The 26,146-nt window shown below is 39.7% G+C and overlaps 1 protein-coding gene across 3 annotated transcripts; it reads right to left on the bottom strand.

Moving 5' to 3' along the window:
- Positions 1 to 252: 252 nt before the first annotated feature.
- entpd1 (ectonucleoside triphosphate diphosphohydrolase 1) lies at positions 253 to 21,665 on the bottom strand. 3 transcript variants are annotated; one of them, XM_005919487.2, is made up of 11 exons: positions 21,454 to 21,665; positions 15,948 to 16,087; positions 11,632 to 11,759; positions 11,125 to 11,242; positions 7,789 to 7,939; positions 7,302 to 7,461; positions 6,979 to 7,182; positions 6,558 to 6,815; positions 4,657 to 4,770; positions 4,381 to 4,518; positions 253 to 1,757 (listed from the first exon to the last, which is right to left on the bottom strand). In XM_005919487.2, the coding sequence occupies exons 3-11, from the start codon at positions 11,755 to 11,757 to the stop codon at positions 1,548 to 1,550; spliced, it is 1,479 nt and encodes a 492-aa protein (XP_005919549.1). In that variant the 5' UTR covers positions 11,758 to 11,759; positions 15,948 to 16,087; positions 21,454 to 21,665; the 3' UTR covers positions 253 to 1,547. The 3 variants fall into 3 exon arrangements, with proteins under 3 accessions (XP_005919549.1, XP_005919547.1, XP_005919548.1); XM_005919485.2 differs by lacking the exon at positions 15,948 to 16,087; XM_005919486.3 differs by lacking the exons at positions 15,948 to 16,087; positions 21,454 to 21,665 and adding an exon at positions 12,799 to 13,370.
- Positions 21,666 to 26,146: the final 4,481 nt, after the last annotated feature.

Below are 26,146 nucleotides of genomic sequence, written 5' to 3'. Positions count from 1 at the left end.
CTTTCAGGTGTCACACATTCAAACTCAGACATGCACACACACACACACACATACATACACTCTTATACAGGAAATGTCCTTCAAGCAGGGATGCACAACTTACTCCTTTGTGGGAGACACTGTTATCCTTCAATCCGTATGACCTTTAACCTCCCCACTACCTAGTAAAACAGTCAACACAAACACAAACATTTGCAAATGTCCTCTATCTCATTTGCCACTCACACATACTCACAGTGCAGTGCAAAAGTCTTAAGCCACCCTTCATGTCTTTATTTCTTGCTTGGAAAATGGGGGATGGGGTAGTGATTTAATGAAACATACAAATATACATGGAAACACAATAAAACACAAGCAAAAAAACGGTTTTTACAAATGCAACAAATCAGAAGGTTGAACTACTTTTATTCTTTAACACAGCCTTTTCTCTCTTGGGCAAGATTTCTTGTAATTTTTGAGTAGAAAGTAGTTGTCAAAACTTCTTGAAGGACATTCAAAGCTCTTCTTTGGATGTTGGCTGCCTTTTGTCCTGTTCTCTTACAAGATGATCTCACACTGCTTCAGTAATGTTGAAATCTGGGCTCTGGGGAGGTGAATCCATGACTGATAGTGTTCCATTGTGTATTTTTCCATCCAGGTATGCTTTTACTGTAAGCAGTATGTTTTGGATCATTATCACGCTAAAAGTTTGTTCCAGACGATGTTGCATGGTGGATAAAATTCTGACAGAATCAGAGCCAGATGCATTTCTCCAATTATCTGTCAAGTCTTTGCTGGATTCTTTCCTATTGCTTAATTAAGGAAATCACTTAAAGATACCTTTCATCTCCTGTAGATAGTTTTTCAGGCCTGCCAGTTCTTCCTTGTCCAGTTTCCTCAATTTATTTAAGGACACATTGCACATGATGCTGAGATATTAAGTTTTAAAAATAATAGCTCTTTGTTGGTGAAAAATAAATTTTGTGTCTGTTAAACTGTGTTATCGTTGGCATTTTTCACGAATTCAATGAAAGAAATGTGAACACATGATACATTTTTGCAACAGCTGTTAATAACAGAGTGCTTAAAGATACTAATTAAAATGAGTTCATTGCTAAGTTGTCTGTTTTGTGCTGACAGAACACTAGTTCATCCCTTGAGCTAGGTGTCTTCTTTTATACTTGAATGACTCATAGGTCAGCGTTAAGTGGCTTAAGAAAAAAAATCCTCTTAAATGGCGAGGTACAAAGACTGAACTGAAAATAAGTGAAAAAGCAGCCAATGTCTGAAGAAGAATTGTGAAAGACCTTCAGGAAGTCTAGAGAACTATTGCTCAAGAGAGGTTAAAAATAATAGTTTGTGTAGCTTCTCAGTCATCAAGGTTATGGTTGTCTATGGAACTTGGAAAGACAAGAGCCTGGACTCCTTTAAGTTTCTTGAAGACGGTTCACCTCTCGCTGCTTAGACTACAAGTACATGTGGCTCCTTGAAAGGAAAATATAAATAGATGAGGAGTGACTCGAGATTTTTGCACATAACTGTACATGCATACATACGCTTCAGAGTGTTTATACAATTTGTGTTTTCTTGGAGCAACGGGGCCAGAATATGCGGAGGGCGAGAAGTAAGAGGAGGCCAATGAGTAGTATTGTCATGATGGTTACTATGGAGACGTAGCCAGCGTGGGGGAGAGGGGGTGAGTCAGGAGCCTCAGCTGGGATCATGTTGGTGAGATTCAACATGTAACCCAGAGTCCAGCCTGCATCACTGCCTTTTATCTGGAAACAAAGAAGAAGGGAAGCGATCGCCATAAACATAAACTGTTGACAAATTCAAATAAAAAGCGTTTAAATTCAGTTGTCTTAAAAAGCCTTGCTACTACTAGAAGATCTTCAGTATGCCAAAGCACTGATTAATGTGCCAGTCCAAACTCTCCTTTAAGTGTTCAACCCACACAAGTAGGGATCAAGAGTTCAGGTTTTTCCTTTAATTTGTCACCAGTCAGTATAGTGAGGTTAACCTGATGTAGCGGCTTATAGTGAAATGCCTTCCTTAGGGTATTATGGGTAATTTCACTCGCACAGCATATGCTTGCTAATTGTAAAAAATAAATTCAAAAAGTAAACATTGAAATTCTTACACGAGATGTTAATTAGAACTGTGACTGCACAGTCTGAAACAGCTGCTGGTCTACCCTTCGCTAACGGGGTCCCCCATCTAGCTACAGTATCATCCAGTACCTGTAATAGGCCCCACATTGAGGGGTTCAAAGAACACCAGCAGTTCCAATCAGCATTATTGTGAATCAGCGTTTGATGTTAATCCTTTGTTTTTCAAGTACTCAGCCGTGTTATTTATTCATTTTTTTAAATAAATGATTATGATATTTGATTACACAGAATCCAATTTGTGTGCATGTCTGTGTATAATTATAGCAGAGTAATAATTGTCAGAGTTTACAACAAGGAAGCAGACTGGCTGCTTTCTTGTTTTTTTGTTTTTTGCCACCTAGTCTTTCTGGAGTAATACGAAGTAACACCCAAACTAATCCTGTTGTATTGCATGTAGGTTGAACTGGTTTGAGTTTTTCTTGTTATGGTGTGATTTATGTCCCTTTTATCACTGCATTTTAAGTCACTAGAACAGAGCAATGAATTCCTTATCTGCTCACTACTTTTTTCTAATCAAGGCTTCTTGGAAAGAGTTAAGCATTCTTGTGTGTAATATAATTTAACTTTTAAAGGGGCGATTTTGGCTCAAGAGTTGGGAGTTAGTCTTGTAATCGGAAGGTTGCTGGTTCGAGCCCTGGCTCGGACAGTCTCGGTCGTTGTGTCCTTGGGCAAGACACTTCACCCGTTGCCTACTGGTGGTGGTCAGAGTTCCTACTACGGAAATTTATCGGACATTTATTGAAATCATTATATCATAATCATAACAATTGCCACTTAAACCAGTGTCCGGCAGCCTTGCCTCTGTCAGTGCGCCCCACCCATTCACATACACACTGGTGTGTGTGAATGGGTGGATGACTGAATGTGTAAAGCGCCTTAGGGACTAGTAAAGCACTATACAAATACAGGCCATTTACCATTTTACTCAGAGGATGTAACCACTGATAATGTTAGAATCTTGCCAACTTGGCTGTGAGAGAAGGAGGGTGAGTGGCTTACATCTAGATCTACACCCATTTGCAACATACCTGACTAAATACACGATGAGTTTTTAAATCATGATTTCATTTATTTATGGAAAAAAAGCCATCTAAACCTATCCTTGCAACCCCCCCAAAAAAGTAATTGCCCCTTAAACCTGCTGTAAGAACTGGTTTTGCTGCCCTTTGCAGCAAAAACTGTAATCAAGCATTTCCTAACTGTGACAAATATGCAAAAAAACAAAAACAAGAAGTTGTTGTTTACTGCCTGCTTTTTCACAGCACTGCGCGGTAGAAGAAGTAGGTGTGAATTAATGCAAAGTTTAGTCCTCTAGATTGTATACTATATTACAGCATCTTTTAACATGGTGTGAAATCCTGATCCCTGATCCTGATCATTGTTTGTATGGCTTTCTTGATGACAGCATGTGTGTGTGTGCAGCTGGCTGAGGAGGTGGTTGCTGAATATTCCTCTGAAGTGTAAAATCTTTGCCGTGTTTCATATAAAAAAGGAATTGCAATCTATTTTCTGGCTGCTTGATTAGGTTACGTGCAATATTCTGCGTAGTCTATTTCCCTTGTGTGTTCTGTGAGGAGATAACCGAGAGTCTCGTTTTAATCTGAAACCTAAACTGAAGGCTGACTTTGCGCTTTACCTCAGATGAGAAGAGCTTTGCTGCTGTATAATTCACGGGCTGTTGCTACCTACTTTTTGAATCACTTTTAAGGTGGTGGTAGAGAGTGGTTCTGTTGTTTTGAGGGGTTTTATGTCCTCTGTGCTTTGCTTTTTACTTTCTTGTTTGAACAGCAGAGCTTTTTGTTTCTGCAAACTGCAAGCATATTAGATGTAGCTGGAATAGATTAGTGTTGTCTGATAAGGGTGCTATGAAATTCTTAAGTAACTCAGAGTTTAGTTAGCTCTTTGCATAAAACTTGTGCCCGGTATTTATACCAATGCTTGTTAAAGCTGGCCTCCCAAAGGACAGCTGAATGCCCAAACTGGCAGAGAGGATTACAGTTAGTCCAAGTTAAATGTAATCCAAAAATTTTTAAACCACACAGTTGAGGTTTTTCCACACCTGTCACTTTCCAACAGAGACTTAAATGTGTCCAGAAAGATGGATGTTACAGTAGGTATTTGTTTATATATGCACTCACACACACAAGTAAGAGGTCAGGTCAGTATGACCTATCAGGTGTGGATGTCTCTCTTTAAGAGACAGGAAAAAGCTGGACAGTGATCTACTGACCTTCTTGATGAATTTTATGTTTGAGTAAGTCACTGCAGTGAAATCATATCCTTCTGTCAACAGGGTGAGGATGTAGGTGCCCGAGAAGCAGTACTCGGCCAGATACTTTACGTTTACTGTAGGATGCTGAATCTTTATCTGTGCAGGAAGTTCAAACGCAAGGATGCAATCAGTGTACATTACAGGCAGGCTGAAGGACATAGATAAGACACAGAAGGGGGTGACTATGACAGAACATTTTTTATGTATATAACCAATGTATACATTTTCTCTGACCTTATCCCAAGAGGTAGCACAGTACTGGCTTAGCTTTTCCTTCACAGTTTCAAGGGGCATGGATGTATCCGTCAAATTGAGGAAGTTCATCACAAAGTAGTAAGCAGAGAACGCCTAAAATGAAAGATGAAAAGAGAAAGCGATGAGACAGGAGGAAATCAGGATATCTCTAGAAAGTGAAGTAATCAATCTATAAATACTACGGAAATTTATCGGACATTTATTGAAATCATTATATCATAATCATAACAATTGCCACTTAAACCACTAAAACGTTTTCCCCCTAAATATTTTAGAATAAGGTATCGGCTAATTACCCCCTTCATTACAACTGCAAGGGGATGATTTTTTTTTAAAATAAATTAAAATTTTGTTGTTTTGATTGTTGGGGGTGTGGCTTATTACTGAGAGGTGGATCCTAACACCGGTGGCTGTAGCCAATAGCTGTGTGCCAGGTTTCAACATGGCAGGTTTACCACATGTACTGCACTGTCTGGGCATCTTAACCATGTTGCTGGGGTCCAACGTGGGGTCTGTTGCAGTTATACTATAAGAAATATGGCTAGCTGTGTGATTAAGGTGGCAACAACCGTCAAATTAGTCTTTGCTAATTAAAAGAAATAGTCTGTGGTAGATACAATATTCAGTAGTACTGCAATGATTTAGTTTATTTTTTCGGGGGGGTTTTAGAAGGGAAACATGCACGTTTTCTATTCTATCACTACAACCTAAGTATACTGTCTCTTCAGACTGCTTATTGTATCAGTTAATGTTACATAAGTTTATTTTCTTATTCAGATCAGGAAGATGAGGAAACACAAGCGCTTTTTGCTGAGGCGTTTCACAATTAATGTCAGTCATGTTAAAAACAGAAGTAACTCAATAAACTGGTACTTCGAGGATTGCAGAATTGATTATACTGTATGTTCTGTAACCCCTGTGCACGCCCAAACGGCACGAGTGCTTTGTGCTTCCCACAGATAGATTCTGACTCAATAATTCCAGTTGATCCTCTACTTTGTGATACAGAGAGTGCACACTTCTCACAGAATCGGAATCAGATGGGGTTGCTCAAGGGGTGGGGTAGAAAACAGCATAAAGAGGGAACTTCGAATCAGCATCTGTTGGGTGTATTCAGGTCATAATTTTTCTGATTAATTTTCATTCAGGCTTTATAACATTACTGAAATATTTCCATTTGTTTTCTTACTGGTCTTCTGTTTTGTTTTCTATAAAATTTGCACACACAGTGAATAAAAGCAAATTAGGAAGCCATGTACAGTTATAGATAGTCCACATGATATAACTGCATTATTTTTGTATGAAATTTCTTCCATATTGGATGCAAAATGAGTGCCCAAAATGTGTGCACTTGTGTGCATACATGTGGCTGTTCACGAACAAGTCTCATGCTATGGATGAACTCCAACCCCATGATCATAGCCTGCATCTGCTGATAGTAGTCTGTTTTGTTGTGCAGCCTTGTAATCTGCGAGTTGTGGTTAGAGTGGTTAGAGCTCACAGGGGATCTTCAGAGCAGACATGAGCAGTATAAAAGATGGACATAGCTTCTTGGACCGAAAAATTAAGCAAATGAAAAAGTGCCCTAAAGCTCTATTCTGTCTGAAGGCAATAGACTTTAGGCACCGTAGGATTCTTTCTGTCTTGACTTAAATAAACACTCTCTTGATGAGTTTATGTTCTCAGTCGCTCCTTTTGGGTCAATAAAAGTGAGGATAGTCGGGCAGTAAATTAAACTTGAATGGGGTCATTCTCACAGATGTGGCAAAAAATGAATGAATAAATGCATGAATGCTAAATGCTAAAATGAGTCACCAGATATACTTGGATGACTGTTTATAAACCAGGTTAAATCTACACATGGAGAAACACTCACTTACCCCGAATGGCCCCTGCAAAAGAGGCTGGAAGACCCCATTGAAAGAGCATCGGCTGTATTTGCAGGAAGTAAAGTTAAATACACTTTTGACAACTTCTTGGCATTCTTGGAAGTTTCCTTTCCCAATGTGATCAAATTTTTCTGGAACTTCCTGAGGTTTCCTGCCTGACACACAGGGGCTGTCATAAAGGACGGAGTAGTTCTTTGTCTCATTGTAGCCTGAGTGGAAACAAGGATCCAATACTGTTGTTGCACCTGACTGGGAGAGAGAGTGAGATAGTGAGGTGCAACAGATGGAGAACAATGAAGCCTAAGTACTTTTGCACATTTAAGAACATTATGGCTCTCTAAGATAAGATCCCATATTTGATTAGTTTGAACAGTTCATTCACAAAACACAGGAACCAAGGTCAGAAGTTTACCTGAGTGTGATTTGCCACCACCATTTTTAACGCTTGGTCTTTTCCGTAGCACAGGAAGCTGTGAGTATACAGGTTATAATCATTTCCATAAAGTCGGAAGTTGACAGAGTTGATGGGTGACTCTGAGCCGTCAAAATCATTGGATATAAAGCTAATTTGAGTAGACGCCCCGCCAAGGTCAAGAGCGCCTGTTGTTTTCAAGCCCTGCAGAAGAGGTAAAATAACACTCGGTCAGTGCAGAACCAGGAGTACTGGCACACACAAAGTACGTCTCAGTGTGGACAAATGTGCACGGACCTGTATGTTGATGTGCACAAACTGACCTGTTTGAGACGATCATCCAAGTAGTTGACTGTGACCCACCCGAAGGCACCCTCTTCCTGCCCACTGAGGATTCTTGCTCCCTGATAGGAGAAGGGGGAGTTCCGCAAGGCGTTCTCCACAGCCTGAAATACGTTCTTTGATGCTGAGCTATTCACAATACTGCAGGCACACATGGCACAAATGTATGTGTGAGTCACGTCCACAAGTCAGATCAATACAGCAGCCCATAAATAATATATACATTGTATTGTGCATAATGGCTTTGACAGTAACCTATTCACTGTCCTGGCAGTTCTTGTGGAGATAAATGTGCAAATACGAACGGTTACAAAAAAATAGCACTATTTGCACTGCCAATGCAAACACAGTTTTAGACAGGAGATAAGCTAAACAGTGTCAGCATGAAAAGCTGTTCACTGTGGGTGTTTTTAAAAAACATTCTTTTCTAGGTTTTATCATGAAAATGTCTAAGCTTGTGCAACATACTCCAGCAGCCTCATTCCTGCTGTGGCTCCCAGATAGAGTGGGGTCTCGTGAGCTCTTTCTTTGGGGACAGTCTCCTCAGCCTCCCCCATGCACTCTTTCAGAGACTCTCCTGCTTTCCATGGTTCAGACGCATAGCTGGAAATACCTTTACCTGTTAAAACAAAAAGTCAGGAGGGTTACTGGGCAGAAATTTAGTAACAATAAAGCACAGTGACAGCCTTGTCTTTACAGCGACCCTTCTTAAAAATTCACTCATCTATAAAATTTCAGGAACTGTTCTGTATTTCAGAAGGGGACGGCCCAGGTAAAGATGTTATTAAGGTTAAATGAACTTATAGAATAAATTGCCTAATACTAGGCAAAGATGCAGCCAGGAGTGCCTTACTAGTTTCAGTTCAAAATATAACACAGTTATGGGTATTTACATGTATATCATATATGTAATTAATAGTGTTATTGGTAATAAATGACTTTTTTGTAAATGACAACAGTTTAATTAAATTATATATTTTTAATTATTCTGTGCTTATTTGGTACGATACAGTATCTATATTTGACTTAAAGTCGGGAAGCTGTAGGGAAACACCCAGTTTGGCTGTCTCTAAATGCACTTTTAAGGCTTACCAATAAACATACAATAGCTCCTTTGTTTAGTCCACATAAAAACAAAAATGCCATTCTGCAGTTTTGCAGGTGCCAGACATGCCTTTTTTGCCTGTGCATTGAATTCCTACAGTCTTGTCATCACCATGAGATTGTGTTAGTAATAAGCTATTGTTTTCATTTGTCTGTCATTGCTTTTACAAAATAACCACGTCTAGATTCTCTGGAACCAAAACAAAAACACAGATAAAGATTTTTCAGAAAACAGAGAGTACAGTTACTAATCGGATGTGAAGGGATTAGGAATACATGTGTAATTGTTTTTATTCTGTTAAAATGATTAATTGGCTTACTGAATACATAGCTACCACAATATTATCAACATACAACAAAACATTAAGCCAAAAACACATCTAGCTCTGTGTATAGTAGTATATTCTTTTGCTCTAGCATAACTTGCTATTTTAAGCTTTCACAAAACAGGCATAGCATTAGTTCAGACAGGCACCAAAGTTAAGTTCAACTGATCTTCATGCCAACCCACTTCAACTAATACCCTCCTACACAGCTACAGTGGCTTGCAAAAGTATTCGGCCCCCTTGAACTTTCCCACATTTTGTCACATTACAGCAACAAACATGAATCAATTTTATTGGAATTCCACGTGAAAGACCAATACAAAGTGGTGTAAACGTGAGAAGTGGAACGAAAATCATACATGATTCCAAACATTTTTTACAAATAAATAACTGCAAAGTGGGGTGTGCGTAATTATTCAGCCCCCTTTGGTCTGAGTGCAGTCAGTTGCCCATAGACATTGCCTGATGAGCGCTAATGACTAAATAGAGTGCACCTGTGTGTAATCTAATGTCAGTACAAATACAGCAGCTCTGTGATGGCCTCAGAGGTTGTCTAAGAGAATATTGGGAGCAACAACACCATGAAGTCCAAAAGAACACACCAGACAGGTCAGGGATAAAGTTATTGAGAAATTTAAAGCAGGCTTAGGCTACAAAAAGATTTCCCAAGCCTTGAACATCCCACGGGGCACTGTTCAAGCAATCATTCAGAAATGGAAGGAGTATGGGATAACTGTAAACCTACCAAGACAAGGCCGTCCACCTAAAGGCTCAACAAGGAGAGCGCTGATCGAAATTGCAGCCAAGAGGCCCATGGTGACTCTGGACGAGCTGCAGAGATCTACAGCTCAGGTGGGGGAATCTGTCCATAGGACAACTATTAGTCGTGCACTGCACAAAGTTGGCCTTTACGGAAGAGTGGCAAGAAGAAAGCCATTGTTAACAGAAAACCATAAGAAGTCCCGTTTGCAGTTTGCCACAAGCCATGTGAGGGACACAGCAAACATGTGGAAGAAGGTGCTCTGGTCAGATGAGACCAAAATGGAACTTTTTGGCCAAAATGCACTAACACTGCACATCACTCTGAACACCCATCCCCACTGTCAAATATGGTGGTGGCAGCATCATGCTCTGGGGGTGCTTCTCTTCAGCAGGGACAGGGAAGATGGTCAGAGTTGATGGGAAGATGGATGGAGCCAAATACAAGGCAATCTTGGAAGAAAACCTCTTGGAGTCTGCAAAAGACTTGAGACTGGGGCGGAGCTTCACCTTCCAGCAGGACAACGACCCTAAACATAAAGCCAGGGCAACAATGGAATGATTTAAAACAAAACATATCCGTGTGTTAGAATGGCCCAGTCAAAGTCCAGATCTAAATCCAATCGAGAATCTGTGGCAAGATCTGAAAACTGCTGTTCACAAACGCTGTCCATCTAATCTGACTGAGCTGGAGCTGTTTTGCAAAGAAGAATGGGCAAGGATTTCAGTCTCTAGATGTGCAAAGCTGGTAGAGACATAGCCTAAAAGACTGGCAGCTGTAATTGCAGCAAAAGGTGGTTTTACAAAGTATTGACTCAGGGGGCTGAATAATTACGCACACCCCACTTTGCAGTTATTTATTTGTGACAAAATGTGGGAAAGTTCAAGGGGGCCGAATGCTTTTGCAAGCCACTGTATGTGATAAATCATAAATCATAAACGGTGTGCCATTCAGGTTGCTTAATCTGCCTACAATTGGTGTGTATCTCCAAGCCACTTTGCAACCCACCTACACTCCAGCTTCTCATTTTCAGGCAGTGTCTGAATTGATTAGTGTGTTATCTGTTGTCATTTTTTTTTCTATAGTGGTCCTGGGAAGTTGAACAAAATCCATTTATAGACTTAACACAACATTTGAAACAATGGCTGACTCGGTAAGGTGTTGCCCAGTGCCATTTGTCATTTAATATGAAATTTAATGTGGAGGCTTTTTAATGAACCATCAGATGTGTACTCAATAATGCTAATGAATAATTAGTAAGTGGCTATGCTAATCCACAAAGTCTCTAGATGTAAATTTTGCTCAGTCTTTGGCTTCAGACGCCCTGCAGTTCTCTTTAAAAGAGCATAAGATTTCAAACTGAATGAAGAGAAAATGAATCACCTTGGACTTAAGGAAAATAGTATAATACAATTATACTTAATTGTAGCTTTTTAGAAGGAATCATTGTTAAACAGGAATGTATCATTTATGACCAAATTTACACACGCACATACACAAACACTAATAGCTATATCAGTAAATATGCAGATTCATATGCAATTTCCTACATATTAATGTATATATGTAAGTTTGCACTGTCATATGAGAGTATTTGTGCAACATATACTGTACCTTTGACTTTGCAGGAGTGTGTCTGTTCAACTCTGCCAGTGTTGTTATCCTTCTCTGCTGGCCACTGATAAATATAAAGAGCTGTGTGGGAAGATCCAGCGTCCAGCACAATCCCATACTGGAGGAGGAGCAGAAAAATAACAAATTCTAGTTAATTAATTAGATGCAAACATTTAACATCAGGGTAATGATTTTATAAACTACATGTTGCCAAAACTGTGGCACCAATCCATGTGAATTAGGAGTACAGTACTTTATAAAAACTAGACCATGCTTTCAGCTGTGAGACTCAAACCTGGATCTGCAACTGTAACTAAAGAGATGATTTAATGTTATTGTTGATATCCGCTGGCCATATTTGGTGGTGGATTTGTAAAGCCGGTTGTACAAGCTGAGGTCATATACTGACAAGATGCCTTATTTGGTTTGTGGACTTTGGCTTGAGATTCCTGTGTAACACATCTGACTCCCACACAGGGAACAGGTCACAACATTTGAGTACTTTACCTTGTACTTTTGGGGGACAGGTTTGTTCTGCAAAACCGCCACCGTCACCAGGGCAACAATCGCTATGACACCAATCACAATGATGATGATGGTCACAGGCGTAGGCCAGGGGTTCTTCTCTTTCATCTCTGAGAGCGTGGGTGGAGAGACAGACAGAGACAGGAAGGAGAGGAGAGGCGAGAGGGTAAAAAGGGGAAGATGGAGACACACTGTTAAATAGGTATGTGTTTAGCCACTCTTGGTTCCAGATGTGGCATATGTCACAGAATGTGTGTGCTTGGATGTTGGAGAGAAACTGTGTTGGAAAGAGTGTTTAATTGTTTTGTTGTGTTTTGTAACCAAGGGCTTTCTGATTTGGGGTGTGTAAATTGTTGCCAGACTGTTCATTGATTTTAGGGGGAGTTGTTATTTCAGCCACAGCACATTAGAGAGGGTATCTCACTGGTGTATTTAACATGGGCTGAAAGATCAGATATCCACTATGAAAAGCACTTAAAGAGAACTATTATTGTGGAAATACTTGAACTGTTTATACAACAGAAGGACAATTGGATATAATCAAAAAGACAACTCTACCAAAGAAAGGCAGACCTATTAATTCAATAGCTATAGTCCCACAAGAGTGTATGAAAACAGTAATTAAAGATTTCAACATGTGCTAGTTATTATTTTGATATCAAATATTACTTTTTGGGTTCTCATTCCTCTTGAAGTACTCTGAAGTGTAGAGCTATCACAATTGCTCTAATGGGATAAAGTCAAGATGCTATAGCAGATAATATGCACTTTTAAGTGCACAGTTTCAAAAACAGACAAAAAAAGGGTATAAAAGGCTGTCTGTAGTCACAAAGCTACTGTGATGGAAAATCGATGAATAAGATACCAGTATGAAAGCAAGCCCACATATACAAGCACACGCATGGTTGTTTGATTATTGCCAGGGCAAACGAACTGACAGATACTGTCGAGGCGCGCACGACAGCTGGCAAAGCAGAAACTGACCTACCGGCAGAGTACAAGACAAAACAGTTTTTCTGCCTACTTCACCAACAGTACCTGCAGCACCGATAGTTAAGCTCACCTCAGTCTACTGTGAGAAAACGCACTGAAAGACTGAAAGTTAAAGCACATTAAACCCAGAGGCGCACAGCGAGCGAGAGCACTTACCTCTGTTGTGTACTTCAGACGGGAAAGGGATAGAGACAGATAGTGAAAGGGAGAAAAAAGAGAGGGGGAGGGTATGTGAGAGAGGGAGAGAGGGTGGAAGTTGAAGGAAAAGAAAATATGGGCTGGACGGGGAGAGGAGAGAAGTGACAGAGGAAGGTAGCCTGGTGATAAGATGAGGAGAGGTTTTTCCGTCGTGGCCGGACACGGATTAGAACAGAGCTGTATGTGTGTGCGTGTGTGTGTGTTTGCGTTGTAGCAGCTTTAAAGCACTCAGTTTCCTCCCCAAGCTGGGACAGCAGAGCTGGTCGCTATGGAGATGCAACTAAAGCGTGTTTGTGCGTATGTCGGCGCGTTCCCGTGTGTGCATGTGAATCCCTTAAAAGGGACTCTCTCTCTGGGAGCTAATGAGAGTCACTCTGCCCAGCACTACTCTTTCTACCCTCTGTTCATTCTGTGGGATGTGTATGAGGGAGGAGGGAAGTGGGGACTCCCTTGTTCGACTGTTTCTTATTATTGGAGACTGTGATGTCATCTCAGTGACGGATCGGAATTCCCTTCTTTTCTGTAAGGCTGTGTGTGTGTGTGTGTGTGTGTCTACGTGTGGGGTGTGTGTAGAAGAATGGAGGTTGTTGAAAAGTTTGTGTGTGTGTGTGTGTGTGTGTGTGTGTGTGTGTGTGTGTGTGTGTGTGTGTCCCTGAACATGACCTGCCTGCAGATTTGTTGATCCATTCACAGATGGTTTCTGTCATTTGTTTTCCTCTCTTGCAACACACATGCACATACATAATCAAACATACACTAGAGAATGATTGCCAACCTTCCTAACTTCAGAGAGCTGTATAATTCAAGCCTTCCCACAATAATACATTACGTACACACTCCTGTAATAAATATCCTGCAATTGGTTCAACATCACTTCCAAGAAATGGCGTTTAAAAGCATTGCCTGTACACCCATTGAAGCAGACTATCCATTTCTAACATTTGACACAGGTGATTTTAAGAAATCCAACTTTTAGAGTTACTTAAATACTGTAACAGAGTATAAAAATACATTTGTCCTGTGGGTCTCCCAAATATGCTGGCTCCCTAAATCATCGCTTGATTGTCAAAACTTGAAGCATCCTTGCTCTGGAATAATGGTAACAATAAAACAAATTAAACGCCCACTAAATTAAAATAAGCAACTTAGATGCTTGAAAAATAAATGTCCAAATGGAGATATTTCAAAGCTTGCAAGTTCCTTGTATTTTCACTCTCAGCTCTGTACATAGTACAACCCAGCACATGACAGTAGCTGTAGACTTGTAAAAGTACATTATGTTAAAACAGTGATAACACATTACCGCAACAGACTGACGAAAGGTCAGCTGGTATAGGCTCTAGGAGCCTGAATTTGGAGAAGTGGAAGTGTACAGATGAATGCATAAGTATTGTTTTAAAGCCTATTTCCTACAGCTTTTAATACAGCTTGATGGATATTTCCTCTCTAACAATGGCTACATGGTAGGAGTCGGAAGAGCAAGAAATTTTTTAAGCCTGTACTTTTAAAAAAGTTCCACATAATTACACTATTTTAATATATACATCTCAATTTAGTTTTGAACTCTTGCTTTAAAGGAAGTTTGTGAGTTTGTGATTAACAAAGGGTAGATCTGAATCAGAAACTGAGGACACTGCTAGCTCATATGTTAGGGACTTGTCTATCAAAAGTCATCCCATAAAGCAAACCAAGCTTTATTGTCTGTTTGACACTAACGGGGGACCATGATTTACAAAATGTATAACATCCTGTAGTAAAGAAGAGTTATGGCTAGTGGTCGTAACCATAAACTAATAAGGAAAATGTTTAATGAGCCAATGAATCAAGTGAGAACTAGGGAATCAGACATTCCTTTGTATCCCAAGGAGTCTTCCTTGATCAGTGTGAGGATAATCCAGGAAAAAACTTCAGAATATTCAGCATTCATTTTGAATTAGATGTAGGTGACTATTTTTAATATGAAACAATAAAATGTTTATCTGTTGCTACAAGGTCCCACCAACAACAGTGTTATGGTCAGTGTTGGGGAATAACGGCATATATACGTATTTAAAATGCAAAATATGAGTAACTTTATTTCATTACAATTACCATTTAAATGATGTGATGAAGTTATAATTAGAATATAGTTATTTTGTTGAAATAAATGGATTACAAGGCAGTCATTTCCTGTTTCATATGTTAGGCTATCCCCTCCCTAATTTTGGTAATTAAATGCATTGCCAGAAACCCAAACAAAACACGCAATAAGAGGCTCTAATGTAAGCATTGGTGGCGTCAGTTACACAATGGACCCATTAGGATGATCCTCTACAGTAAATATATTGTCTATTCAGGGAGATTTGGGCTTAACAGCCAATTGGTGGAGAAAAACAAACATTTGCAGGATGTGATTGCTACATTCATGTAGTTGTAAAAAGCATGACAATATATTAAGTAATCCAAAGTATTCAGAATATGTTACTAACATTGAGTAACTTAACAGAATACATTACAAACTACATTTTGGGACATGTATTCTGTAATCTGTAGTAAAAGTAACTTTCCCAACACTGGTTATAGTGAAATAATAGCGACACAGCAATGTATACAGCGGTTCATAGCATTTTATGGCCTGCAAACCACGTCTGGCCATTTGGTTTAAATAAACTACTTACATTTGAATCCTAAACATTATACAGTTTTGCCCATTTTGGTCACCAGACACTCTTTAATAAATTACCTATCAGAGAACAGCTTACTGTTTTTGTTTTTCGTGTGTGTGTGTTTTTTGTAGGACTGCTAAAATAGCCCCAGAATTTTTTTTCTTTTATTTACTTACGTGTGTGCAAGCATATGCACATGAAATTCAAGATGTTGACTGATGCAGAGCTGCAACAGACATCTTTGCATTTTATTTATGGGAAAATATCTAGTAACACAGCATAAGTCAGACATAAGTACAAAAATAGCCTAGAGTTTTCCTTTAAAATTGTAAGTAAATGTATAGCATAACTGCTGAATGTCTTAGTTTAAAAATAAATAAAGTAACATATCTTTGTTCCTCTTTAGAGAACCTGCACTATATTCTCTCGTAATAAAACTGAAATTGAAAAAACATTTTCTACCTGGGATGTTGCCACCAGATGCTTTCCATTCACCATTGTGCTTCCTCTCATTTGAAGTTAGTGGGAACTCCAGCAGTTTTCAGTGGAATCATCAACTGCTAGTATCTCCGCCTTTGTAGCCTTGATGGCGCGTGTTTTGCCTTAAATCATGAAACAAATTTATTTCCACCTTTATCGGGGGTAGTTCATTTTGGTTTTCATTTTTCTGCGTATTTAAAGCAGTGTGCTTTGCCACGGGTTCCCAAAATTGCTCCATGACACGGTTCTCACTGTTGGACATGTTGGGCCTTGTCTTGTTTGTGTATGCTAGAAAGGATATGACACTTTTATATCATATGAAAGTTTTGACCTGTATTATTGTAGATGATATGGCAGAACCCTTCTTAAAATTTTCACACTGAAGAAGGAAAAAAAGGCAGCATCGATACTGAAGTTTCCACATTAGTTAAGCTCATCAAAAGCTTATATAATGCCACTAACTCAGCATTCCTGTCTGAACTACATCATTTGAGGCTATTCACTTGCTTCAGAAGAAATATGGACTTAATCAAACTTTTTCTTGAGGGCATGCAGCTGCAGAGGTGCAAGAATGAAGCCACATGTTGATGTAGTAAACATTTTTAGAATTGGATCTTGTTCATCTCTAGTAAATATAGGGTCTCATCCTCCTTGCAGTGATGGGAAAAATTGGTGGTTGCCTGGGTATTTCTCTGAATTTTCTGGCATTTTGTAACCAGTAAGAGCTGACTGACTTCCCGATTGAGTGTGTAATGTCTTTTACCTCTGGGTAACCACTTTCGATCACAAGGCGATCGCACAGGTCAACTTGTAGCAAACCTCTGTCCAAGTAACAGTGGTCCAATTCAGACATACTGTTGACAGATTATTGAATGTATGCAAATAATAAGCAGACAGACTGACCCAGTTCCCATTTTCACAGCAACCACTTGAAAGGCAAATGGATCATAATTTCATTCCAAATGTCACAATAACTGTGCTTTTGCTGCAGTCTCCAACAACTGCTTTAACTATTCTGACTGTGACATAAATAAAAGAACAAAACTTGGCATCAGTGACTCACTCCGTTAATTACAAGAGACTCCTACTTATTATCGTACAATATCGAAGTCTAGAAGTGACGTGTAACCAAAGAGTTATAAAGGTGGCAGACAGAACTGAACCTTACCCTGTCTTAAAGTTACTGTCAAGTCTGAGTGTGAAGCAGCTTGGAGCAATTTGTCTCAAAGTCCTCCTTTCATTTGCTTTGAGATTAAAGTGGGGGAAGACTGCGACTTTATATGTAACCACGTAAGAATGATATAGCTGTCGGCTAAAAGGATACCGAAACATGCTGAGACAGAAAATGGGGGTTTACCTGAGCAGAAAATTTGGCAAATGACATCAGAGGAATTCTCTTGCAACATCAACAGGTTTTTACATACGGAATAAGGTTTGCTTTTCTGTGTTGTGAGGAACTTTAATGGCACTGTGCCTTCTCGAATCATTAGAAATATAAGCATAGTCTAATCCTTAGTCTAAAACCAAATATTATTTCCAAACATTCCTGTGAACAAACAAAACTCCCCTCACCACACACAACTGTCTGCCAGATACACACACACACACACACAGTCTCCTGTTCCCAAGCATACAGATTTGGCAAGCATTTCCCACAGACACGCCGCCAGTGTTTTCATTTCCGATCCCTTGTAAGCACAATTGTATTGCTGAGGTGGATTGTTCGAACCTCGAAGTCATGACAGAGTGGTGGGAAAAAGATGCCACAAGGGGCCACTGGAAAAGCATAGCATCTGCTATCATTTAGTTGATATGCAGAATTTTTTTTTTTTTTTGTTAACATTAAAGCCTTTTTTTTTTTTTATCATGCCCTGAATTTGGTTGAACTTTTACCTTTCAGGATGCAGGCAGTTGAAAGAACAGGGTTTAAAATAACATTTACAGGAACCCCTGCTGCCTAAAGTATGCATGAGTGCTGTTCACATAGACAACATGTGGAGCTTTTATCTATAGAAACAATGTTCAGTAAGTGAGGCACATAGAATAACATTAACAACACAAATCCATCCGTACACTCATCTTTCTGTCTCATAGTGATCACTCCCTGCACTTTATGTAGTCCTAAATGTACTTGTGTAAGACTTTAAGAATTTAAACATCATACAAAAAACAGATACAGATTTGACTTAAATTCACAAAAAAAGCAAAAAAAAAAAAAAGCACTGAAATACCTCTTTACTGTCAGTATGTTAAAGAGCACTGAGGTTTGTTTGTTTTCTGAATGGCGTGACACAAAAAAAGTCTCCACCCCTGCTGATGGGAAAATTTGGACTCATGAAACGCCTGACATAAAGACATGGAGAGGAAGAGAAAGAACGATAGAGGCACATGATTGAGGTTGTTTTGCATCAGCAGATGCTGAGAGGGCTGTTGCTTTACATTTAGTGATGAGTCAATGGGTGACACAGCTAGAGATTTGCTCATGTGGTTTTATAATGACGGGAAGACGAGACAACAACCTGCCTTCGAGGCAGGTCTTAAAATTGTTGTGCTGCTCTGGTGGTTTGGCTTTAATTACTCATAAACATATGTGGACACACGCAGACTGTCTGAACGTACATCTGTGTGTGTTGCATAAAGACAGACTCAGCAGAACATGCCTTAGAGCATAGTAATCTAAGTGTTTGTATCCTCTATTTAACAAAAAATAAATAAATAGATCTGTGGTGGGAAAGTCGTCCAGTTTAAAATGTCTGAAAATTTGAATTAGCATGATTGGTCAGTTTAAAAAGAACAGCCATAAAAGGAAGTCATCAAATGAGGAAGGTGTATATAAACACTAACTGTCAGATGGAATAATTAAAACTAAAGATTACTACAGGTTCATGATACTAGATATCTGCAGTGGAACAGCTGGAATGTTTTGTTTTCAGGTGTTGTGGAGGAAGGATTTAAAACCATTTAAACCAGTTCAGTACCAGTAAATTGTACCGAGCTGCTTGTAAGTGCAACCTGATGAAAACAATGTTTTTTAATATTAAACTTTTAGAATAATGGATTATGTTAATGTTGTACAGGAGCAAACAGAACTTGTATAGATTCTCAGTCGTCTAGGTAGGGGTAATGGAAAAAATTACGTTTTTGAAGATATTTCCGCTGTCATTTAAGAGGCTTCTTCACTTCTAAAAACACAGTTTGGGTGGAGGTTGTCCTCTTTTTGCAGGTGGTAATGAGGTTGACACATTATTAAGGCATTAGTCATTACAGTCAGTGGAGGTTAAGGTTGAAACCACTGTGGGAATTTGCCCAGGCCTGTTATTTGGCCCAGTGAGATCTTGTCAACTACAAATTCGTGTATTTGCACTCCCTGTTTGGTCATACACCACTACTGTATTTAATCAGTGGTAATTATTAAATCCAGGTTCTTTTTCCCATAGTTTGTTTTTGTCCTCGCTCTGTCTTCTTCTCTCTCCCCTCACTCCCAACCAGCTACAACAGATGGCTGCCTTCCCTGAGATTTCTTTCTTCCTTCCCACTGTCACCAAGGGGTTCTCTCTGTTATTGCATGATCTTTACAAAATAAAGCACCTTGAGGCAACTGTTGTGAATTTGCACTACATAAATAAAATTAAATTGATTTCAGTGGAATGCCTCTCCTCCCCACAGACAGGCACATGGCGAAGAGTTTCTCACGCGCATCACAAGCAGCTACGCCAGGGGTGTCGAACTCCAGGCCTCGAGGGCCGGTGTCCTGCAGGTTTTAGATATCACCGTGGGTCAACACACCCGAATGAAATGATTAGTTCATTGCCAGGCTTCTGGAGAACTTCAAGACATGTTGAGGAGGTAATTTAGCCATTTAAATCAGCTGTGTTGGATCAAGGACATATCTAAAACCTGCAGGATACCGGCCCTCGAGGCCTGGAGTTCGACGCCTGTGAGCTACGCCTTGCCAAACAACATCCTTGACTTATTCTATGAATTTTTGTTTCTACATGTTCTGTCCTCATTTGTTGTTTATGTTAAGGGGGAGGCAACATCGCCTACTTGGCATATCTATAAATATATTTTAGACTTGTGAATTGTGAAACAGCTGCTTCCTGTAAAGGGGAACCTCTGGCAACATCATATGATGAGAAATGTGAGGAACCATCCCTGCTTGCCATGGGGAAGTGATCTGTCCTTAGTGCTTAGTCCAGTCTGACCTTGCAGGACAGACTGGTGCTGACCTCGAGCTCAACTGGACCAACATGAACTTAAGCAGTAAAAATAACTATTGCTGTTTCAGTCCAAAACAACCCAATGAGTAACCAGTAACACAATGGTGTTTTCATGATTGCTCTGTTGCTTTGTCTTTACACTTTAAGATAAGCTACGTGTCACCAAACATGCACATATGTGACATTTGTACACATTTGTGGTAATGACTACACATTCCTGATGCACAAGCAGCCCGACACTAACCCTGGTACGCTGTAAGGACTTTGAAGAGACAAGTCGTCCAAATTAGGAATAAACTAATTTTCTTCCTTACATCTAGTAATATCAAGCTTTTCAGATTGTTTTTATTTTTAAGTGCATATAAAAGTGACTCATTTGTAGTATTCAGAAACACTGACAGTACATGAACCAATTTCCTGAGAATCTGAGGAAGGTGGAAGGCATTTGACACCAACACTGACTTAACTGGATTTTTCAAACATTTTAAAATTCAATTATTGCAATAGTAACTTTTTTTTTTTTAAAGAGGACTAGGCTATCCCAAATACTAAAAATGAAAAACTCACCACCACAAATGTAGTTGTACTTCTTTAAATTTGCAGTGCTCACATCATTGAAAATGATCTCTAAATGACTAAAGAATAAGGAGAATAGAAACCGGAAGATAAGCTGAAAAATGTTCTCTAATTCAGAGACAGCTTTAACTAAACTCATTGATTACTTTTGACTCAGCTGTACCCTTACCCTCCTTCACAGTGATAGAATAATCAGGCAGTTATCAGTACAAAATACCCATAATAGTTTAACAGTCAAACTGATTAGATATGATTAGCTGGATTCAGTTAATATGATAAAAAATAGGGCTAATAAAAAAGGACTTTGTCTGATAAACTGTGATTAACCTTTCTTAATCATGGGAGTAACTCTGTGTACGTGTGCCACTGTGTTTGTCATCAGCTACACATGGCCCATCAGTATCCCACTGACTCACATATGTTGAACGCACATGAGACATCTGGTTATGCCGTCTGTACGCACGGTCTAACACATGCTGTGGAAAAGTGATCGACCTGCCTCCATGCACTGCTACACAGCTGCTACATGTAGTAAGACAAGTCACACAGTTGGAAGAGAACATGCACTCACTTGACGTTTAACGTCTATTGAAAAGACTGCTGCAACATCCTACTGCTGGATACACTGGCAAGGATTTCCTACTTTTGTGCGTGCATTTGTGTGTGTGTACCAGTCAAAGCAGTACACCTACCTCTTTGTGCAGACATGGGTTCTTTCTCAGCAGCCACACAATGCTCTTTCTATTCTTTGCCCCTCTCTTTCCTCTCTGTCTCCCCCTTCCTCTCACTCTTTCTCTCTAACCCTCTGTCTTCCACACACTCTGTTTCCCCCTCTCTCTCTCTCTCTCGCTCACTCGCTCTCTCTCTCTCTGTGGTAGCACAGCTCTCAGCTCTCAGCTCAGTCTGTTTTCAGCACCTCCTTTCACATACACTCGCTTTATTAGGAGAAGCAGAGCTTCTCTCCTCCCTCTTAACCCACTCCCCTCCTTCACAGGCGCCTTCAGCTTGCCTTCTGTTTGTCCCCTTTCTTTTACTGTCTTCCTCTCCATCGATGTTATTGTCTTTGTCATTTTCCCTCAGTGTGTGTGTGTGTGTGTGTGTGGTTACTTATATTCTGCCTCTCTTTTTTAATCTCTTCCACTTCTCTAGCGCTCTTGCTCTCTTACACTTGTGCCTTTTTAAAATCATTTTCCTTCTCCCTCTAATTCTTTGTCATTGTCTCTGTCTTGTAGAAGTGGGTCAAACATGAAAGCAATGTTAGATCTTGAGTTGGAACCAGAGCTGGAATCAAACCTGGAGGGATGTTCGAGAGAAGTGCGGAAAAGCAGGAAAAAAGTCAATTTCCTGCTTTAATCGTTGATACCAGCAACCCCCTTCCTTTTCTTTCCTTTTTCTTTTTTAAAGATGCAATCTTAACTTGGGACTTGGAGGAAAAAAAAGCAAACCAAAAAAAAAAAAGCATCTTAATACTTCTACTGAAATCTCAGATACAGACCCTTTTAAAGATAAAGCGGCTTGGTCATCCAGCACAGGATGATGATTAAACTCCCAGGGCCTTGACATGGACACGACTGCCTGCAAGCTGTGTTTGCTTTTTCCACACTTTTAACAAGGTTACAAAACAAACACTTGGGTGTTTTTGTGTCCCAGCTATTTGCACACCAGGGTACACTTTAAGTGCAGCAGTTCAACACCACAGTGCTGCTGCTTGTGTGAGAAAAAACCTGCTCCCATCAACAGAAAACGGAAAATGTATGAGTGTAATATGCATGCATACTAATGTATGCTTTGTGCAATCAGTACAAGTGGCAATGAGGAAATGGTTTGTTTTCTTTATGGTGGAACCGCAGACGTATTATTTTGCTTCGAGCTCTTCCAGTATTTTGTGCAGTGATCAAAGAAAAACATGCATTATTACAGCAATAGTAATTCTCACTTAATTGTATCCTAAATGACAAGCTGAACATTTCCTTCAAGATGGCGGTATGGTCCTATTGTTCAGCTTGAATTTGTGAACGCTCCATCAGTCTGTCACTAAATATGAAAATCATCATTAACAGTAAGTATCTATCTATCCAGTGATGTGCGCAGTGAGAGAGAGCAGGGGGTAACTGTTTGTACTTATGCTCCAAGTGCCTCAGCCCAAGACTAATGTCTATAAACAGATTCTGGATAAGAAAAAAAAAAAACACGAAATCTTTAAGCAAAGGACAAGATTTTTGGTACTTTATGGTTTCCATTTGTAGTTTTTGTAGTTCCATTTGCCAGTTAAATTTGAACATGCTCTGATTGCATTCATGTAATCATTCAAGTTTATAGCAAAACAAGGACCGTGTTTGCCAGAATGCTATTTCAAATCTTTCAGCTAATATAGACCAGCAGATGAAACTGAGGCATTTACCATGTACCAGGACTGGGGATTTAGGAAGGTAACTTACAACTTCATCCTGCATTTTTTTAGTGCTGGTGGTTCAAAACTCACCAGGGTACCTTGCTATAGTAACTTATCTAAGCTCCTCCAGGGCATGTTGTGTTGGAGAATATGTGCACAAATGAATATGCTACTGAGCAGTTCTCCAGAAAAGAGAACCCCATGGTCTTCATGCATGGGTAACAGGACTGAACTTTTACCTATAAGAAATCCAGATTTTAAGAAGGACATTAATAAGTTAATTCCTAGCTTCTTTCATGTTGACTGCAAGCACCTGGAGACCTGGTGCCAGGAGAATAACCTCCTCCTAAACATCAGCAAGACTAAGGAGCTGATCGTGGACTTCACTACAAAGCAGGCGAGGAATTACAAACCCCTCATCATCAGTGGCACGCCAGTGGAGAGAGTGGACAGTTTCCGATACCTGGGTGTCCACATCACTCAGGACCTGTCATGGTCCTGCACATCAACACCCTGGTTAAGAAAGCCCGTCAGCGTCTCTTCTTCCTCAGAAGACTTAGAGACTTCCATCTGCCACTGAAGGTGCTCAAGAACTTCTACTCCTGCACCATCGAGAGCGTCCTGACGGCAAACATCTGCACCTGGTTTGGGAACAGCACCAAGCAGGACAGACGAGATCTGCAAAGGGTGGTGCGCTCGGCAGAACGCATCATTCAATCAGAGCTCCCTGACCTGCTGTCCATCTACACCAAGCGGTGCAAGTCCAAAGCTAGGAAGATTATGATGGACCTCTCCCATCCCAACAATGGACTCTTCTCACTGTTGAGGTCTGGGAAGCGCTTCCGCTCCCTTAAGGCCAAAACAGAGAGAATGAGGAGGAGCTTCTTCCCCCAGGCTATTCGGGGCCTGAACCAGGTGTAGGACTGGACTCTCCCAAACACGTCACTATAAGACTGGACTCTCACACACGTCACCACACGCACCACCACACATTTCCTATAATCCTATAATTCCTATAATTTATAATCCTTATCTTTATAATCTCTTCTGCTATTTGCACATTCTTTACTGTAAATTCCTAAGTTAATTTGTAAATTTTTGTAGTAAACTGTAAATTGTAAATATTGTAAAACTTTTCTTCTGTCATTTAATGGTCGGGCATTGTACAGCTACAAGCATTTCACCCCCATGTCATACTGTGTATGGTTATGTGTGTGTGACAAATAAAATTTGAATTTGAATTTGAAGCAATGGGATGCAACTGGGCAAATACATTTATATGCTGACCCTCTAAAAAAATAAGCTGTCTTAGCTAGCTTAGTTTTTAAGTTTTGTTAAAGCTTATAGTTGGTTATAGTCAGGAGATCATGAACCTTCTCTTAGTTATTTTAGTAAGTCTCAGACTGCTACAGGACCTCATGCGATGCATTGAGCACTTCTTTTTCATTGTAGCATTACAGAATGCCATTTTTCCCCCTTAGTCCCTCCCTAAAAAGGGGAGGGCTAGAGGTGCCTGGCTAACTAAACCCTGTTTTGTCAGAAGTTTCTTCCTGTCAAAAGTGAGTTTTTCTTTCTCACCCTTGCAAAATATTTCCTCATCAGGTGTTGCTACATTGTTGCCATTTTCTCCAGAATACTGGAGGATCTTACCTTATAGTATAAAGCGCTTTGAGTGAATTTGAGCAATATAAATAAACGTGAACTGAATTGAAACCTGAATTCTCATACCACTTAAGATCTGCAGCAAAAAGATCAGACCATCTTGTTTCTTAATGTTAGAGCTGTGATAGTGATTGATAGGTATATTAACTTGCACAGGCTGCATTTTTATTGGCTTTCCCTCCTGGTTTCAAGGCATTTATGTATATAAGGCTTTTACAGTCTTACTGCCTGGCACGATAAGCATTTTCCTATCACACATATGCTTTTCCTATCACACACTGCTCCTTTGGCTGCAGTACTACTGTGACTTTGAGGATGTATTTAGGTTAGGGAAGAAACGATATTCTATGTGTGTTGAATTTGTGTCACAGGACCCAGATTCACTGACTGACTGATTGTGTACCCCACTTGTTTGTCCTCTGCTCAGTCCAGCTACATGTCTGTTTAGCGCAATTGTGTTGGACTGCTGATCTTTTTGGCGAGAATTCAAAAATTCTATAATTTATTACAGTTCAAATACTACAATATTCCACATTTCATTAATGGCTGTATGTCAAATTATGGTTGAATTTCAACACCAGCCACCAGCTAGCTAGTTATCGTAACATAATGAAAAGTTATATTGAAAACATGGGCAAAACCACACCAGGTTTACATTTGAGCAGCATAGCTTTGGCAGAGCTGCACTGTGTCCAGTCTTTATTTTGTTTAGATTCCTCCCAAAATGTTTTCTCTGACCACTTGCAGCTGTGCTCTGTAATGATTTGATTCCAACATGTACGTCAAGCTTGTGCAGAGTACAAACATTGTCTTGTATCAGAATGACCAGACCTTCATGTTCACCTTCTAATTTCAGGAGTCTCATGGTTTGAGAATGTGTAGCTTCCCTGCTTAAAGTGAAACCAGCTGGAAGTCAATGGTCACTGCTGTTTGAAGTATTCCATTCAACATGGGAGCAATAACTATATATATTTTTATCTCATATTCCATAATCTTCAACAGCATGAAAACTAAAAGGGAATATGTTTCCTGAGATACTGTCAACTTGTTGACCCGTACACGCAAAGTAGTAAGGTCTTTCACAATACATTGTTTACCAATTTTACAAATTGCTTGAAAGTTTAGAACAATAATTCAGAGACAGACCACAGGATGAGATGGGAAATAGGAGCTTAAAATATTTGTTAGTCCACACATTAGTTTAGCAGTCACCGAAACATGACAATCAATAAATAGACTCCCACTTTTGTAATTTTTCCGTCAATGAAGCAGCACAGTAATAAAACAGAATATATTGCATTCATTAAGAGTTGACATGTAATGAGGGTCCC

Source organism: Haplochromis burtoni, unplaced genomic scaffold, assembly GCF_018398535.1.
Source record: "Haplochromis burtoni strain Fernald_Lab_line unplaced genomic scaffold, NCSU_Asbu1 Contig_37, whole genome shotgun sequence".
Lineage (NCBI taxonomy): Eukaryota > Metazoa > Chordata > Actinopteri > Cichliformes > Cichlidae > Haplochromis > Haplochromis burtoni.
This window is presented reverse-complemented; position numbering and strand designations above follow the sequence as displayed.

What these genes read in the sequence shown, in the direction of transcription:
- entpd1 (XM_005919485.2), bottom strand. An exon ending in TGGATGATCGTCTCAAACAG is followed by an intron (nt 7,183 to 7,301) that starts GTCAGTTTGTGC and finishes CCTCTTCTGCAG; the next exon opens with GGCTTGAAAACAACAGGCGC. An exon ending in TGGTGGCAAATCACACTCAG is followed by an intron (nt 6,816 to 6,978) that starts GTAAACTTCTGA and finishes TCTCTCTCCCAG; the next exon opens with TCAGGTGCAACAACAGTATT.